General features: G+C 54.0%; 1 protein-coding gene and 1 non-coding gene across 2 annotated transcripts in view; one reads left to right on the forward strand and one right to left on the reverse strand.

Annotated features, from left to right (window-relative positions):
* The first annotated feature begins 875 nt into the window (after positions 1 to 875).
* Positions 876 to 15,398, forward strand: part of RTN4RL1 (reticulon 4 receptor like 1) — a 67,450-nt gene continuing 52,927 nt past the window's right edge. Inside the window, exon 1 of the mRNA XM_033091685.1 lies at positions 876 to 1,355. Within this exon, the coding sequence (XP_032947576.1) occupies positions 1,343 to 1,355 (13 nt within the window). The 5' untranslated portion in view covers positions 876 to 1,342. The remainder of the gene's footprint in view (positions 1,356 to 15,398) is intronic.
* On the reverse strand, positions 11,529 to 11,602 carry TRNAK-CUU (transfer RNA lysine (anticodon CUU)). Its single transcript has one exon. It is a non-coding gene; the product is annotated as a tRNA-Lys (tRNA).

Here is a 15,398-nt window from a genome sequence, read left to right on the forward strand (position 1 = left end):
CCTGAACCTTTCTCTACCCTCAGCCCAACTTGCCCTCTACGGGACCAGCTTTCTAGGCGGTGCCTCCTCCATTTTCTACAAAGCCCAGGGCGGGACCTGTGTAGACCGAGGGCAATCAGAGGACCCCCTAGGCGAAGATAGCCCACCTGAGCCCCCACATTGGTTCTTCCCTCTCTCTAGAATTTGCAACTGGGCCTCCGCAATGCTTGCTGCAAAGGTTTAGACCTGCCTGGGGGCACGCTACACCTCCTCCCCCAAAAAATAATATCCTGGGACGCGGGATGCGAGGCGGCTGGGTCCGCGGGAGCTATCCTGGGCAGGCAGGAGCCGTCGAGCCTCCAAGGAGGAAGCGGAACAGGCCAAAGAAGAGATGGACAGGGGTGCGGACTTGTGATGGGGCGGGGGGGGGGCGCGCTCTGGGTGGCAGTCGTCTCGTCTCAGTCGGTTGGCAGAGCGCACGCTTCCAGCCGCCTGGCTGGGTGACCTCCATCCGCGAAGGGCGAGCGGGCGGGGGTTGGGCTGCGGGTGCGAGCTCCGGGAAGCCCAGGGGGCCCGGGAGGGGCTTTCAAGTGGTCCGACGACCCGCCCGGGAGCTAGGGCAGGTACTTGGACGGACGCGGGTCGAGGATCGTCCCCGGGAGCGGGCGCAGCGAAAACACCTTGGGAGGCGGCGCCGCGCGGCTGAGCGCTGCTGCCCTGGGAATAGGACGGCGCTCCGCACCGCGAGCTGAGAGCACTTTCATAAATTTTGTATGGGAGGCGCTCCATGAGCGGGGGCGGGGAGCGGAGCGAGGGGGAGGGAGCTCGCGAGCGAAGGAGGGAGGGAGGAGGAGGAGAGGTGGGGGAAGCCGGGGGGAGGAAGGGAGGCGCCCCGCTCCGCCGATCTCTCGGTCCTGCAAACGCGCGCCGGGCGCTTTCCCCGGAGCTCCGCGGTGCGTGCGAGCGCCCTTTTGCAGCAGCCGCGGCGGCGGCGGTCGGAGGGGGCGGAAAGGAGGGGGTAGCGGCCGGGGGGCGGCGTCCCCCCTCAAAACCGCCTGCAAAGTGCTCTGGGCTGCAGAAGCAGGCCGCCGGCTTCGCGGAGCATTCCGCTGGCCCCGGGGCTGAGCGAGCGCGCGGGGCTGCCCGGCAGCGCCGCGGTTGCTGGTGGGCGCCGGTGCCCTCCGCGCGGGGCTCGGGCTCACCATGCCCGTGCGGGGCCGGGCCGCCGGGCACAAGCGGATTCCCGGCTTGCCCCCACCTCGATGCGCTCGGATTAGCTGCAGCCGGCTCCCAAGAATTTGAATCCAGACCCCGGGAGGGATCGCGCCTAGGCCGACCTCGGAGTGGCGGCCCAGCGGCCAACATGCTTCGCAAAGGTGAGTTGGAGCCGCAGGGGCAAGTTGGAGTTGGATGCGCACGGGGCAGAGCCGCGAGCCCTAGAGCCGCTAGAGAACTGCCCGGCCCCGAGCTCCGGCTCGGGAAGCAGCCCCTGGCGAGCTGGCGGGCTTTGCCGGGACGCACCCGCAGAGGGCTTGCTGCTGGAGCTCAGCCCCCGTTGGTGGCCGGTTGCGAGACACGGGATTAGCTCCGTGGATCTAGCAGCCTGGCCTAGGGATCTGGCACAGCGAGGCCATTTCGAGACCACATTGAGCTGCCGGTGATGGCAGGGGAGCTGGCCTCCTGGGACCTATGCTTTGCCACTATAAAGTTTTGCACTTGCAGGCTCCATCCCCTGTGTGGTCACACGCCGCCAGCTTCTGCCGCTTTGGCGGGGCAAGGTCCAATCCGCGCTCCAGTGCAGCCAGCGGTCAGCCACCGCGCGGCCCGGGCGTTCACTGCGCGCCTTAGCTTCCCAGGTGGGTTCGGGACGCGGACACCTTCTCTGCAGCCCTGCTTTGGTCTCGAGGGACGGGCTCTGGGCACCCAGCAGCCGAAGGGGACGGCTAGCGCCTGATGTCCAGTTTCCCAAACTTTCCCTATGCCTGGCGCCAAGGGATGCGAAGGCTGAGGCTGTGCCGGCAGCATGTGCTGCCGATGCCAGGCTCAACTTGAGAGAATCTGGCCCTGCGACCACCTCACCACGACCCTCCCGCAGCCCGGCTCATTGCGGAGCGCTGCAAAGTTGGCGCCGGCGCTTGGGAAGTCCCGCCGCGCCCCCACGTGGCTGCCGCGCCGGGAGCGGTCCCCCGGGCCCAGGGAGGGCAAGTGACCCTGCCGATAGCTCGCGGGCCCCATCACCCCCTGTCCCGGCCTCTGCGTCGTCCTCTCCCCCCTCCCAGGTCCAGGAGGGCTGCGGCGAGCTGCTGGGACCTCCTCGTCCCTGGCCCCGGCCCGGCGGCCGGCGAGCCGCGGCGCCTGCGGCGGGCAGCCAAAGCCCTGCGGGAGCGGGTTGAGGCGGGAGCTCAGGTAGCTGAGGGGCCTGATCCCAGCGCTCCGCGCTCCAGCCTTAATCCGCCCCTGTTTCCATGGCAACAGACCGAGGTGTCGTAAGCACAGGATTCTGACCTCACAGTAGCATGGGGAAGGAGAAAACGGGCAGGGGGAGGTGGCAGAGGAGAGGGAAGTGAAGCCCCAAGATGTGTGGAGAGGAGCAGATGTGGGGTGATGGAAGAGACCTCATAGCAGGTCGGACAGGTGGGTGAAGAAACCACGCCTTCGCTGGGAACAGTAAAGGCCCTGGGGTGGTCCCCACTCGCTCAGGCTGACCCAGGAGCCTGGGTTGCCCATCCTCGTGTCATAGTCACAAACTTGTGTGTGACTTGTGCCCTCCACGTGGGTCGGTGCGTTCCAGGAAAACGCTGACTGCTTTTCACTATGATGTGGGAAAAGTCTCTCCGGCTGATACACCCCAGTTCCTTGTCCCTACAGAAAGGGGCTAAAAGTCCTTTCAGCAACCGAGGGTGCTGGCCCTAGTGTCTCTGCACAGAGAGGGTACTTCTTACAGAGCTGAGTACATGCTCAGATCTGAGAAGCTTGAGCATGGAGCATGCAGACTTGCTCCAGTGGGGAAGTCTTCCCTGGCAGTTTTAAAAGGCCGCCATGTCTGGCTGCAGGTCTGTGATGGAGATAGTAGAAAGGAACTGACATCTCATTTCCGTTTTGGTCTTTTGTCTTTTGGCAGTTTGCAGTTAAAAATGAACCATGAGGCAGCCCTCGCACTTTGTTTATATGGTTTAGGTGCCCAGAGAGGCTTGAGCAGCCTTTCTGTCCCATCCTTGCTAGCCAGAGGCCCAGCTCAGGATGAGCCCAGTGCATTCTGGGGGCCTTTCCCCCAGGGGGAGGCTCCCTTACCCTGCTCAAGAGGTGGCCACTGGAGGCTTGGCAGTCACGTGTGTTTGCCACTTGGGTTATTTTTCCCTTCCTGCACTGCTTGGTTGGTGGGAGAGGTTCTACCAACAAAGAGTTTTCCACCTGGATTGGCCTGAGGGAAACGGAGCAGAGAAGCCTTTTGCTGGGCTGGGCTCGGTGGCCTGGAGCCTGCTGCTGGGACATTGTGTGGGCAAAGGACTTTTATTTTGGTTCTTTCCTGGGCAATTTTCTCTCTCAGCCCCAGATCTGATCCCTAGGACTTGTCTGTTTCACACACACGCAGGACACTCAGATTCTCTGTGTAGATTCAAGGTGTGTGTCCAAAGCCAAAGGTGTGCCTGCGGCTAATGTCAAGGGAGGTGGCCATTGAAGTTTCTGCTTTTGGAATTGTTCCCAAAGGTTCCAAGCAAAAATATTATAGGATGGGTTCAGATAGTTGTTGCAGTTTCCCTGCCTATCAGATGCAGAGCCTTGAGTGGGGTCCTCGCCCTGAAGGAGTTTAGTATTTTAATTATGATATGAAAAAGGGTTTGAAGGAAAAAAAGAGTAGCCCTCCCTAGATCCTGGGGAGAGGGGAGAGGAAAAAAACCCTAACCCTTCTGCAAAGGGTAGGGCTCATGGTCTTGACAATGGAGTGCTTTGTGGAGTTAGGAGGCTCAGGGGTTTGAAGCCCCAGAAGAGGAAGAAGGCGAGAGTAGGTATTGGACCGTGAGGGTCATCTCTCTGATTTCTGGTTGACCTTTTATAGCAAGCGGGGTGCTGTCCCCTGGCAGGATATTTTAGGAACTGGGGGTGCTGCCTTGTATCTCGTAATGAACGGACTCTGCTGGCCGCAGCCGCACCTCGGTGAACCAGAACAACACCGAGTCCTTGGTGATCTTGCTGCTGATGGTGCTGGTAGCTGAAGGCTTTGGCAGCTGCCCTGCTGGCTTTGCCATCTCCTGGCCTATCCTGACAAAACCAGGAATATAAAAAGCAAACCTCTGGTCAGAGATGAGAGACAAGCAGGGCAAACGAGGCCTGAGCCACCCAGTACCATCCAGGAAGGAAAGGTGGCCCGCTGGGGATTTTGCTTTGGCCAGAAGTGGCCTGCTTAAGGTCAGAATCTATTGTTTTCATTTTTAGAGCTACAAAAACAGAATGCAAATCAACAGCTTCTGGGTTAATACAAAACCTTAAAGTTTTTGTCTTGTTAAGCAAGGAAATAGAGTGCCAAATAGGCTTTGTTAAGTGGCAGTCTTATTAATAATTTAAAATCTTGTAGCTGTCTTTCATTAGAATTTATCTGTATATCAACCACAAAATCAGTCAAACACACTCATTTATAAGTTAATGCTGTCCCTGAATAATTCAGCAAGAGCTAGGTTAAGGCCTGTAACCCAGTGAGATGCATTGTGTCCTTTTGGTTTCCATAACCAGATGGGCTGGCCTGGTGGTTGTATTGGGTCTCCTTTGTGGGAAAAAGGGAAGGCAGAGGGAGGAAGGGACCAGGCTTGTTGGCTGCTTGGTTGATTTGAATCCAGAGGTTCCTTAGGCGATCAGAGAGCTTTCACGTGACCAGGTGTGAGCTATTGGTGACATGGCCCACTTTAACCCCAGTGGAGAAGGGAAGAAAGGAGTGTTCTGGACCGCCAAGAGACTCTTCTTTCTGCTGCAGAGGAAGTGTAGAGGGGAAATAAAAGAGCCCTGCTTGAGAGAGTTGCTATATGCGGCTCCTTAGCCCAACTCTGGGTGCAGAAGTGGAATTTCAGTCTTCACAGACCAATTCTGTCCCCCTCAAGGAATGCAGCCTAGTAGAACCAATGTCACCAAAACAACTTCTTTAATTGGGAGCTTCTGGATTGCTGCTTTCCTCAAAGTGCCTTGTCCTTATGCCAGAAAAGAGAAGCCAAGAGGAGGAACTTTAGGGGAGCACCAGGACACCCAAAGAGAAAGGAGAGGCAGAGTGAGTTGCTCACTAAAGCCCATGTATGCATTTTATCACCAGTAATCAGAGTAAAGGCAAGGAAAGCAGGGCAGGGTTCCCCTTGTGAGCTCAGACAACACAGAATATGCGTTTTGGTTCAGTTCCTGTCATGCCAACACCTGACTGCAGTTCACAGGTCCATTTTCTACAGAGAAACTGTTCAGGACCCAAACTCCCAGCCTGGGCACTCTGGTCCCTCCACTGCAGGCACGAACAAATCCCAGAGTTTTTGGTCTCTGTCTCAGGCCACCAACCCTGAGCCCTCTGGAGGGTTAAACGGCTCCGTTTATGGAGACCATGTAGATAACCAGGAGCAGACAGTGGACTTGATGCCATGAGAGGTTCTTGGCCAAGTTTGAAAAGCGGAAGGCTTGTTAGGAAAAGGCAAAGGCAAGGGAAAGGAGGGTAGGTGTTTGCCCCGCAACTTGGAGCAGAGTTGACAGCAGATGGGACCGAGGAAGGAGGCTTGTGGGGTGAAACCAACTCCAAGCTTCAGAGTCAGGACCTGAAAAAGGACAGAGCAGAAGTTCACTTGCAGGAGATGAGGAAGGAGGGGGCAGGCATCGTGAAGGATGTCAAGAACGGATCTGTTTGGTACCATCTGCAGTGAAGTAGTGGTTAAGGTTAAAGCAGAGAGGAGATGACAGGGAGGGAACAGATGGCCGAGGAAGCAAAATAGCTGGCGAAACAGGAACAGAGCCTCCAGGGACCGCAGAAGGCAGGACCTCTGAGCAGAGCGCCGGAAACAGCCCTTTCTTCGGGGTGCACTAGCTAGACCACCCTGGGGAGAAGGAGTTAGAGGAGTGGGATGGGGACCCTAGGGTGAAGGCTTCTCAGAGCTGGCCATAGGGGGCCCAGGAGCAAGGACCTTCTGAGAGGTCGTTGACTTGGGAGAGAAAGCATCGCTGACTCAGTGGCTGTCACTAGAGTGAGGCAAAGCCACCTCAGGATGCACAGCATGCCTGGCCGAGCCTGCTGGGAGGAGGCATGGATGCTAGCTGGAAACGGGCAACCGGGACTGGACTCTTCCCAACCTGCCTGGGATCCGCTTATGCTAACCCCTGTCCATGTGCTGACAATAGCTGCTTGTAATTGCTGATGGGCCAAGCTAAGTGCACTGTGCTTTATCTCATGTCATCTCCACAAGCACCCTTCCCAATCAATCTGTGCTTGTCCCTGCTATACAGATAAGGAAACTGAGGCACTGGCAAGTGAAGTCTCTTGCTCTGGCTCACCCAGCTAGCACGTTGTTGAGTCAGAATGCAATCCCAGGTCTGTCTGCCACCACACTACCTCCTTTGCTCACCTCACCTCTAAGCTCCACTGTCTCACGTGCCCGTCTGCCTTGATTTATGTGACATGTGTTTCTGCAGGGTGTTGGGCAGTGCTGAATCATTTGTATCTTCTCAGAGTGTCCTGGTAGTTCCCTTGCACTCCCCTCCTGGTGTTCTTCCAGGAGTGTGTCTGACTGGTCCTGGGGTTTCTGGGACTCCGAGCCACTGTCTCCCATGTCCTCTTCTCTGCCCCTTTTTATATCTGGGCAGACACATCCCTCATTTGCTGTCTCCTGCTCTGGTTTCTTCATTGCAGACAGAGATGGGACAGTGGGCCAGGACAAGCCTGCCTGCTGTTATGCCCTTGAAAAAGACCAGGTCGTGGTTTATTTGGGGTCTGGGCCCTTCACAATGGTTGCTCTCCCTGGTTTCCTCTTTCAGGCTTACCTGGTGGACTTGCTAACACAGCCATACCTGGTGGGTGGTTGTCTGGGGAGCAACAGCCCCACAACACACTGGCCCAGGTAGGTAGCAGTTGGCAGGCTGGATGAGGTAGGGCCCCCACATGTACCTGCCCCTCCTCCTTCAGAGGGCTCCCGCACTCTGGGGAGGGGGGTGTCCCCACAACCCAACCATAGCTGTTAGCCAGATGGTAACTGCAGAACTCAGAGCTGTCCTCCAGAAGGGACTTCTCCTTACCCTCTTCCCACCATGGTTGAGTTCCAGAGACACTAACGGCTTCCTGCAATTTGGAAAAGAAAGATGAAGTAAGGAGGAGAGTCAAGCTGATCTCAGCGTGTAGAAGAGCAGACTCTGCCCCCCCAACGAGTGAGGAGCCCCCTCCACCATGGTGAGGTGGGGTATCTGATCTAACAGATTCTGCTGGTGCTTCTGAGCCTGATTACTGTCTAATCAGTCAGTGAAGTTGGGATCCGAAACAGCAAATAGCCCCTGCTATCTGATTCAGTGCTGGCACAGCAAGAAAGTTGGCACAGCGTTGTGTGTTGTGTGTGTGTGTGTATGTGTCTGGTGTGTGAGTGTGTGCGTGCGCGCGCGCGCAAAAACACACCTGGGGAGCTCACAGCAGGCTCCGTGAGTGTGTGTGCCAGCAGCCTGCTATTGCAGAGCGGAGCACCCAGAGTGCAGCTGCCTGGCCTGCTGGCCCCGGAGCCCACATGGGCATTCACACCCTGGGTCCGGCTTGGTGTGGTGCCAAGCTGGTGAGCCACTCGGTGGGGGGCCCCCAAGAGTGGGCAGGCCAGTGCTGTGTGCGCCACATGTCGTGAACAAAGTTTGGGGAGCGGGTGTGTGGCTTGCCCGTGCAAGGGTGGGTGGACATGACTCATTACAGACTTTCCAGGAGACAGACCACTGCAGCCCCTGGAGATGGGGCCTCTTGCCAGCTTGTTGGGCTGACTCCAGAGGGCGATGGCACCATGGTTGGCGTGCGTCTACAGGAAACTGAGCAAAAGTCTTCCCTAGGTCAGGAGACAAGCTGGGCTCTCAGTCTCAGCCCACTAAGGTGGCATGAAAGTTTGCTTCTGACTCTAAAACTGTCTCAGCGGAGTTTGCTATCTCTTTCTCTCTGGGCATCTGAGCCAACACGTAGGGAAAGGGCCTTTACAATATGCTCCTAGATAAGAGATTCACGAGGCCTTAGGGGGGAAATTGGCATTCTTCTTACGATGATTTATTTATAGGGCCATTGGATGACGGGGATATGGAGGCTAAGATGCCTCCATTAGTCAGACGCACACAAGGCGGGAAGTCTTGCTCTGTGTTTGACATTTAGTGGGGCGACTCCTACCAGGGAGCTGCCTTTTCTTTTAGAAGGTTTTGCCTTTAATGTTCTATTCATGGGCTTATCTGAGCAGGCTGGGAGAAGGAAGGAGCCTGTGGTGTAGGGGTGTTCGGGGCTTCGGCCAGCCAGCCGTGGGGGAGGCCGGGTCTGGGGGGTCACTTGGGGGCCGGTGTGGGGCAGCCTGGGCAAGCTGGACTTCGGGGGAAACGCAACTCTGTTCCTGTGCCTCGGGTAGCCAGTCACCCTCAGGCTGCCTCTCTCCTGGGCATGTGCTGCCGGCATCACACACGTGCTGTTTACTCTCCTGTCTGTGTCTGTCTTCACTGGCTGTCAGGCTGTGCCTCTAATAGCCACCCCAGGCGACCCTGGCCTTGGCCTGGCCACAGCCTTTTTCTTCCTGGGGACTCGGTGGTTGTGGAAAGAACATCCAACATGGAGTCCTGGGGCTGTGTTTGGTTCCATCTCTGTGGCTGACTCACTTATACCCTGGACACATTTTCTCCTCTCTGGGCCTCAGTTTCCCCACGTGCAATATGACAAGATGGATGGTTTTCCAAATGTTTTTCAGCAGTAAAAGAGTTCCTTAAAATGATATCCAGTGTCAGAGCCCAGAATATAAAACGGATAAGCACAGGTGGCCCTGGTCTGGGGCAAGGGGCCTCCTCCTCTGGCCTCACTGCCACCCCGCAGCCTCCCCCATAAACCCTGCTAGCAAGACAGTGCACCCAGGAAGGCCACTAGGTATGATGTGTGTTGTGTGCTGACGAAGAGGACACCGCACTGTCCCCAGGGCCTAGGTTTGAGCTCTGTCCTGCAGTGGGGGTGGGTGGCTTCCTTCTCTCCTTTTGGACCCCTTGTGACCACTTAGCTCTCTGGGAGGAATTGCCAACACTTGGCGTCTCTTGCCCTCTCGTCCCTCCCTCACTCCTCAGCCCAGACTTCTGGCCATCTCCTCCATCATTCCACTGTCACCGCTCGGGCTTCCTGCTGACCCTACCAGACATTTCCTTTGTCTTCCCTGACCTTCTGGTGGCATTTGACTCTGTCAGCCACAGTTTCCCCTTGGCTTCCCTGCTGGCAGCTCCCTGGTCTTCCTGTTTCTTCTGTGGCTACTGCTCCTCAGCCTCTATGCCGGCTTCACTTCCTCTTGCCATCCTTCAAATGTGGTGTCTCCCTGGGCAGTGCCTTGGGCCCTCTCTCCTGCACACGCAACTCGGAGGGATTTCAATACACCTCAGCTGCAGCACCCATTTACTGGCTCCCCCCACGTCCCATCTCCAGCTGAAATGTTGCTTCTGATTGTCCAGAGCCTCCATCCCAGCTTACCCCTGATGCTCCCCGAGCTAGCAGCAAACCTGCTCCTTCCCTATTTCCCCTCCATCTCCTCATCTGGGACCATCATCTTCCCAGGTACCCTCAGCCCAAGAACTGGACCCATGGATGAGCCGCTCCCCCCACCCATCCCCATTAGTCCATGTTCTCGCCCTGTGCCCTTCGCACCTCCTCCCCTCCCTCCCACCCTCTGCCCTACCCAGACTGCTGTCCTCTCCCTGACCATACCAGCGGCCTCTCTGCCTCGACTCTTGCCTTCACCGAATATAGGCTTTACATTGTGGTCAGATTCTACGCTACACAGTCTCGTCCCTCCCTTGCTTAAAACCCTTCAGTGATCCCTTTTTCTCCAGGGGGTAGTCCAGACTTCCCAGCCCGCTGTCTAGTCCTTCCCACTTGCCCCACTGCAGCCCTACCCTCCGCACTCCCCACTCCCCACTTTGAAGTCTGAGGCCCAGGTCTAATGAACTTCTTTCAGTTCCTCCACTGAATCATGCTGTCACTTCTCGAAGGATTTGTACAAGCAGCTCCTTCTGCCTAGAACGCTCTTGGCTGCCTCTTCCCCTTCCCTCTTATCCTTCAGGACTCAGCTTACTTTTATATTATCTGCCTTCCCCCACTGGATGGCGAGTTCCATGAGGAGATGGTTACTTTTTATCCTTTGCCCCACCAGACCTGCTCTTCACCCTTCTCCTGCTGTCTGTCCTGGAGGTTGGCTCATCCGACTTCAGCAGTGGGCTCCCACGCCCTCTGGCTTCCAGTTGGGTTCAACCAAGGGTGGGTCACCACGGCTCTCTGTGTCCTTCCTCCATCACCAAAAGTTTCCTCCCAGAAGTGCAGCCTGAGACAAGGATTCAAGTGCAAGTTGTTTATTTGGGAGGCATCCGAGGCAATGCCAGTAAATGAGTGGGGGAATTAAGACAGAGATGGGAAGAAGCCAATGATGGGCTTGTCGACGAGCAGGTTACCGCTGTGGGCAGCCAGAACTTCACCCCGCTGGGGAACTTTGGGACACAGTCTAGAACATGCACCTCTAAGTTATGTCACCAGAGGGGAGGGAGCTGGGATATTTATATACCCAACTCCCGCCGTCATTGGCTGAGTATTGTGCCTGTGGGGGGATTGATTCCTGGGCACTTTTGGCCTGCTCTGTGGGTGAGCAAAGCCCGCTCTGCTGCTAGAGAAAGCCCTCAGGCAAAGAAATGCAGGTTCTGGAAGTTGGAAGTCAGGCTGGTGCGTGCTGAAAATGGGTAAAGGCAAGGGATATGGGCAGGCCCTCACAGCGTCTGCTACACAGCTCCCCCAGCCAGCCTCTGTCTCCGGGTGCAGTGCGTGCTCCCGCCCCTCATTCAGCCCTGGTTGGGGGGACGGTACACAACATTATCTCTAGTGTTTCCCTACCCCCTGTTCTCACCTTTATTAGGTAGTCATTAAATTACTCAATCTGAGAGTGCTCTCTGCTTTTCGTACCAGGGTCCAACTAAAACAACATCCTGCACAAAAATGTAGCACATACTGACATTGAGTAGATAATGTTGAATCAATAACTAATGTCATGTCTTTATGAGTTGATTGGAAATGTTGATTGAATGATTGTGCGTTCAAGTTGGAACCCAAGGAACTTACTACCAAAACGTAATTTTTAAATTGTTCTGTAATAGTAAGAAAAATTAAGTCATGATTACTTAGGGCTTTAAAAAAAAAAAAAAAGGAGAGAAAAAAAAGAAACTTAGTGCCAGGAACAAGGAAGAAATAGATTTTCTTTTTTTAAACTTTTCAAATTTATTTTAAGTGTGTTTTTCCAGGACCCATCAGCTCCAAGTCAAGTAGTTTGTTTCAATCTAGTTGTGGAGGGTGCAGCTCACAGTGGCCCATGTGGGGATTGAACCCGCAACCTTGGTGTTAAGAGCACCGTGCTCTAACCAACTGAGCCAACCGGCCGCTCCCAGTTTTTTTTTTTTTTTTTTTTTTTTTTTTTTTTTTTTTAGTGAAGAGGATGCAGAAAAGAGTCTCCCAGTTTTCACTGTTTAACAACTCATTAAAAGCAGAAAAGGCAGGTCTTAGGAGCCCCAAGTTACAGACGAGGACACTGAGGCTCAGAGAGGATACATAACTCATCTATGACCCAGGCTGCTGCCTCTCACCCCTGCCGGGCTCTCCTCCTCTGTGGCCCAAGGAAGCTAGCAGGCACAGAAAGACTGGCCGACTGGACCGCAGAGGATGTCTAGTCGGGCAGGAGCTGTGTTGGGAAAAAAAAACGGGATTCTCACTCAGAAAAGTTTAAGGTTGTACCTGGCAGATTTTTATGGAACAAAATTTGCACTATTTATTCCTCTCGTGGCAAATGAAAACCTCTCGTGGGCACTCTGGGGTTCAGAGATCTGAAATGCTTAAATGAGGCTGGACCAAACATGAGGAGATAAAATTGCCAGGCGAAGCTGAGCTCAGATGATGCCTGGGGTGAGACGACTTCGCTTCTTGTCTTCTCTCCCATCTGTGAATATGACTTGTGACTTTGAACTGTGGCTGTCCAGCCAGGTTGTTGTCCAGCCTGAGGATGAAATAGAATCTGAGCAGAGGGAGAGATGTGAAGGCAGTTCACAGGGCCACGTTCAGGAGAAGGCACCAGCCAAAGGGGAAATTTTACCACCAAATCGTGGGGTGGCGATTGGCTCTGGAGCTGCCTTGAGGTAGGAGAGGTTGTCATCCTCCTATAATTGGCTCACTGCCCGCAGTGGGCTGGCACTTCTGCCTTAATGGACAAATCCAGTTGCAGAAATTGGAGGAAGCTTGTTGGAAAATGGGGGGTTATTGCAAGGAAATGCGTGACCTAGACTCCAGAAACCTCTAGAATAGGGGGTGACTCTAGGAAGTGGCAGCCTGTCTGTGGTCCTACTCATGATGTGACCTCTCCTTCCGCCTAACCCAGCTGCTCTTGCTTCTGCCCCACTGTCTGCATCTTGAACGAGGCCCCATATGGCCACCAGGGCTGCTTGCTCTTCAAAATGGCCTTTCACCTCCTCCCCCCGCTGCTAATTGACCCTCATTCTTGGTATTCCCGGCTTTGTTTCCCAGAAGGAAGACCCCAGTTGAGCCAGCTATGTTTTTCTATGTCAGACCTGTTATAGATCATGGTCATCTATGGATTATCTATTCATGGATGAGCTGGCCACCTTTTATCCTATCAGCCAAGAGGGGTGTGGGAGAACTCTCTCCATTTGACAAACATTGAACCACCATTGAGTGCCTGTCTACTGCTGGCTTGGCACTGAGAATAAAGCAATAAAACATAAAAACTAAGTCCCCTGTTCTTATGGAGCTTACATTCTAGCGGGGAGAATAGACAATAAATGACTAATTGTATTCTGTCAGGTGCGGGTAGGTGCTTAGAAGAAAATTAACAGAGGGTTAACTAAGGAACAGAGGGTTATCAGAGAGCTGTTATTTTAGAGAGACTAAGTGGATGAGGAAAGGCTCTCTGCAGGTATCAGAGCTGCTTCTGCTTGGGAAGAGCTCTCCAGATAGAGGTAACAGCAGGTGCAAAGGTCCTGAGGCAGGAGTGTGCTTGATACAATACCTGGCTACCTCTGGGGCTTCAATTGTGGGCAGGGCAGGTATTCTGAGGTCATGTTCCTTTGGAGAGGACCAGAGATTGGAGTCAGCCCCAAGTCCATCAGCCAATTGGTCAGGGGGAGAAGCTAAAGCACAGACCAAAGCAATAGGTATGATGGGAAGTGGGGAAGGAGTGGTGGATCTAAGGAATCCCCCTTCCCATTGGGGAATCCCCCTCCTCCTTGGCTTGTTAACCTGATGGCCCAGGCTGTAGCCTGAGTACAGGGTCGGAGATCAGTTCCCAGAAGGCTTTCCTTTTTACTCCAAGGGATGAAACATAGAACTTAGTTCTGCATACGGTCTTGTCTTTTTCACCCGCTGTCTCATTTATACACATACATCAGCCTTTTCTCCCCAGAGCAAATTTTTTTTTAACTTATCAAGTAATGCGTACACATGGCAGAAAACATTGGAAAACCACAGATTGGCAAGAAGAAGAAAATCACTATAATCCCACAACCCAGAGAGTAGAAAGCTCATCCCTCCCAGGGCATTTGGTATGTTGGTGCATCCTTTCTTCTACGCTTCTTACCTACTTTCATGCAAATGTGCACTGTCTTGTTGAAATAACAGTATACCTCAAACACCTTTCAAGGTTGGTAATTCTAAGCCTGTTTTAATGACTGCAAAATGTCTGTTGTATGACTGCCAGTGCCCTGGGATTGTACACGGAGGCTGTTTCCAGGTTTTTGCTGTTAGAGACCATGCCACAGCCAACACCTGGGTACGTGCCTTGGCCCACGTGCTGTATGGGATTTTGGTCAGGGGAAGGAGAAGAGGGTGAGAGGTGAAAACCTTCACAGGGAGCCAGGTGGGTGGAAGCCATCATGGGAGGTCGTGAAGCCCTTAGGTAGGCGGGCTTGACACTACCCCAGGCAGCAGCCAGACGGATCCGAAGCCTTCCAGAGGGTCCACAAGTGCGTGCATGTGTCGGGGCTGTGCACGTGGCCTAGGTCTCCAGGGGAACAGGCTGTGGGTGCACCGGAGGGAGGAGATGTACAGAGGCATTGGTTTTCTTTGGGGTTTGGGTAGCTCGTGGCACCCAAAACTCCTAAGGAGGTAGTAGGAGAAAAAGCATGGCCCTCGCTTCTGCTTTGTGTGATTTTGACAGATTTGTAGGCTCTTTGGTGCTAGAAGGGACCTTATAGCTCAGCTGGGAAAACTGAAGCCCAGAGAGCTACGGTGGTTTGCCCAACATCACACAGCATTAAGAGGGGTTGGCTGTGTTCCATCGACTGTCCAAGGCACACTGGCTGGTAGCATTGGTAACATGCCCCTTATCTGTCCAGGACCCCACCCCCACTAGCCTCTTCCTGCATCTCTATCTCTCTATTCCCACAGAGCCCACATGTGGCCTCTCCGGCTGTGCTACCGTGTTTTCCCGAAAATAAGACCGAGCCGGACAATCAGCTCTAATGCGTCTTTTGGAGCAAACATTAATATAAGACCCGGTCTTATTTTACCAGAAGACTGGGTCTTTAATATAGTATAATACAATATAATATAATATAATATAATATAATATAATATAATATAATATAATATAATATAATATAGGGTCTTATATTAATGTTTGCTCCAAAAGATGCATTAGAGCTGATTGTCGGTCTTATTTTCAGGGAAACACGGCAGTGGCTGTCCTTGCTCCGTGGAGGCTTTCTCCCATAAGTCTGGTAGGGAAAGCTCATTCCAGGGATCAGAGGCCAAGCCCTTCACCTCTGAGTGGGGTGGTGTAGCATGTAGGATTTGGCTAGACCCAGGTTCAAGTCCTGGGAATGACCTTATTTCTCTGCACTTGAGTCACTCCCTCTGTAAAATGGGGCTAATAAGAGTATCTATCTTGTAGGGTTGTGAAGATTAAGTGAGATGATGCTGATCAAGTTCTTGGCATTTTGCTGTGACCCAGAATAGGAGCTTAATGAATGCCTCCCTCAATAATAGTAACAGTCGTAGCAGCAGTTAACAGCAGTAGCAGTAGTTTGCAGTAGTAGTCACTTCCTGTGCCGTCCTTCCTGCAGGCCAGACCTGACTGCCCTTTGAAGGTTTGCCTCTCTATGTGCAGAGCTGACTGTGCACAGACCATTGCGTGGTCTGACCATAGTCTGACCATGTGCGTGGCCAGACT

Source organism: Rhinolophus ferrumequinum, chromosome 21 (genome assembly GCF_004115265.2).
Source record: "Rhinolophus ferrumequinum isolate MPI-CBG mRhiFer1 chromosome 21, mRhiFer1_v1.p, whole genome shotgun sequence".
Taxonomy (NCBI): Eukaryota; Metazoa; Chordata; class Mammalia; order Chiroptera; family Rhinolophidae; genus Rhinolophus; species Rhinolophus ferrumequinum.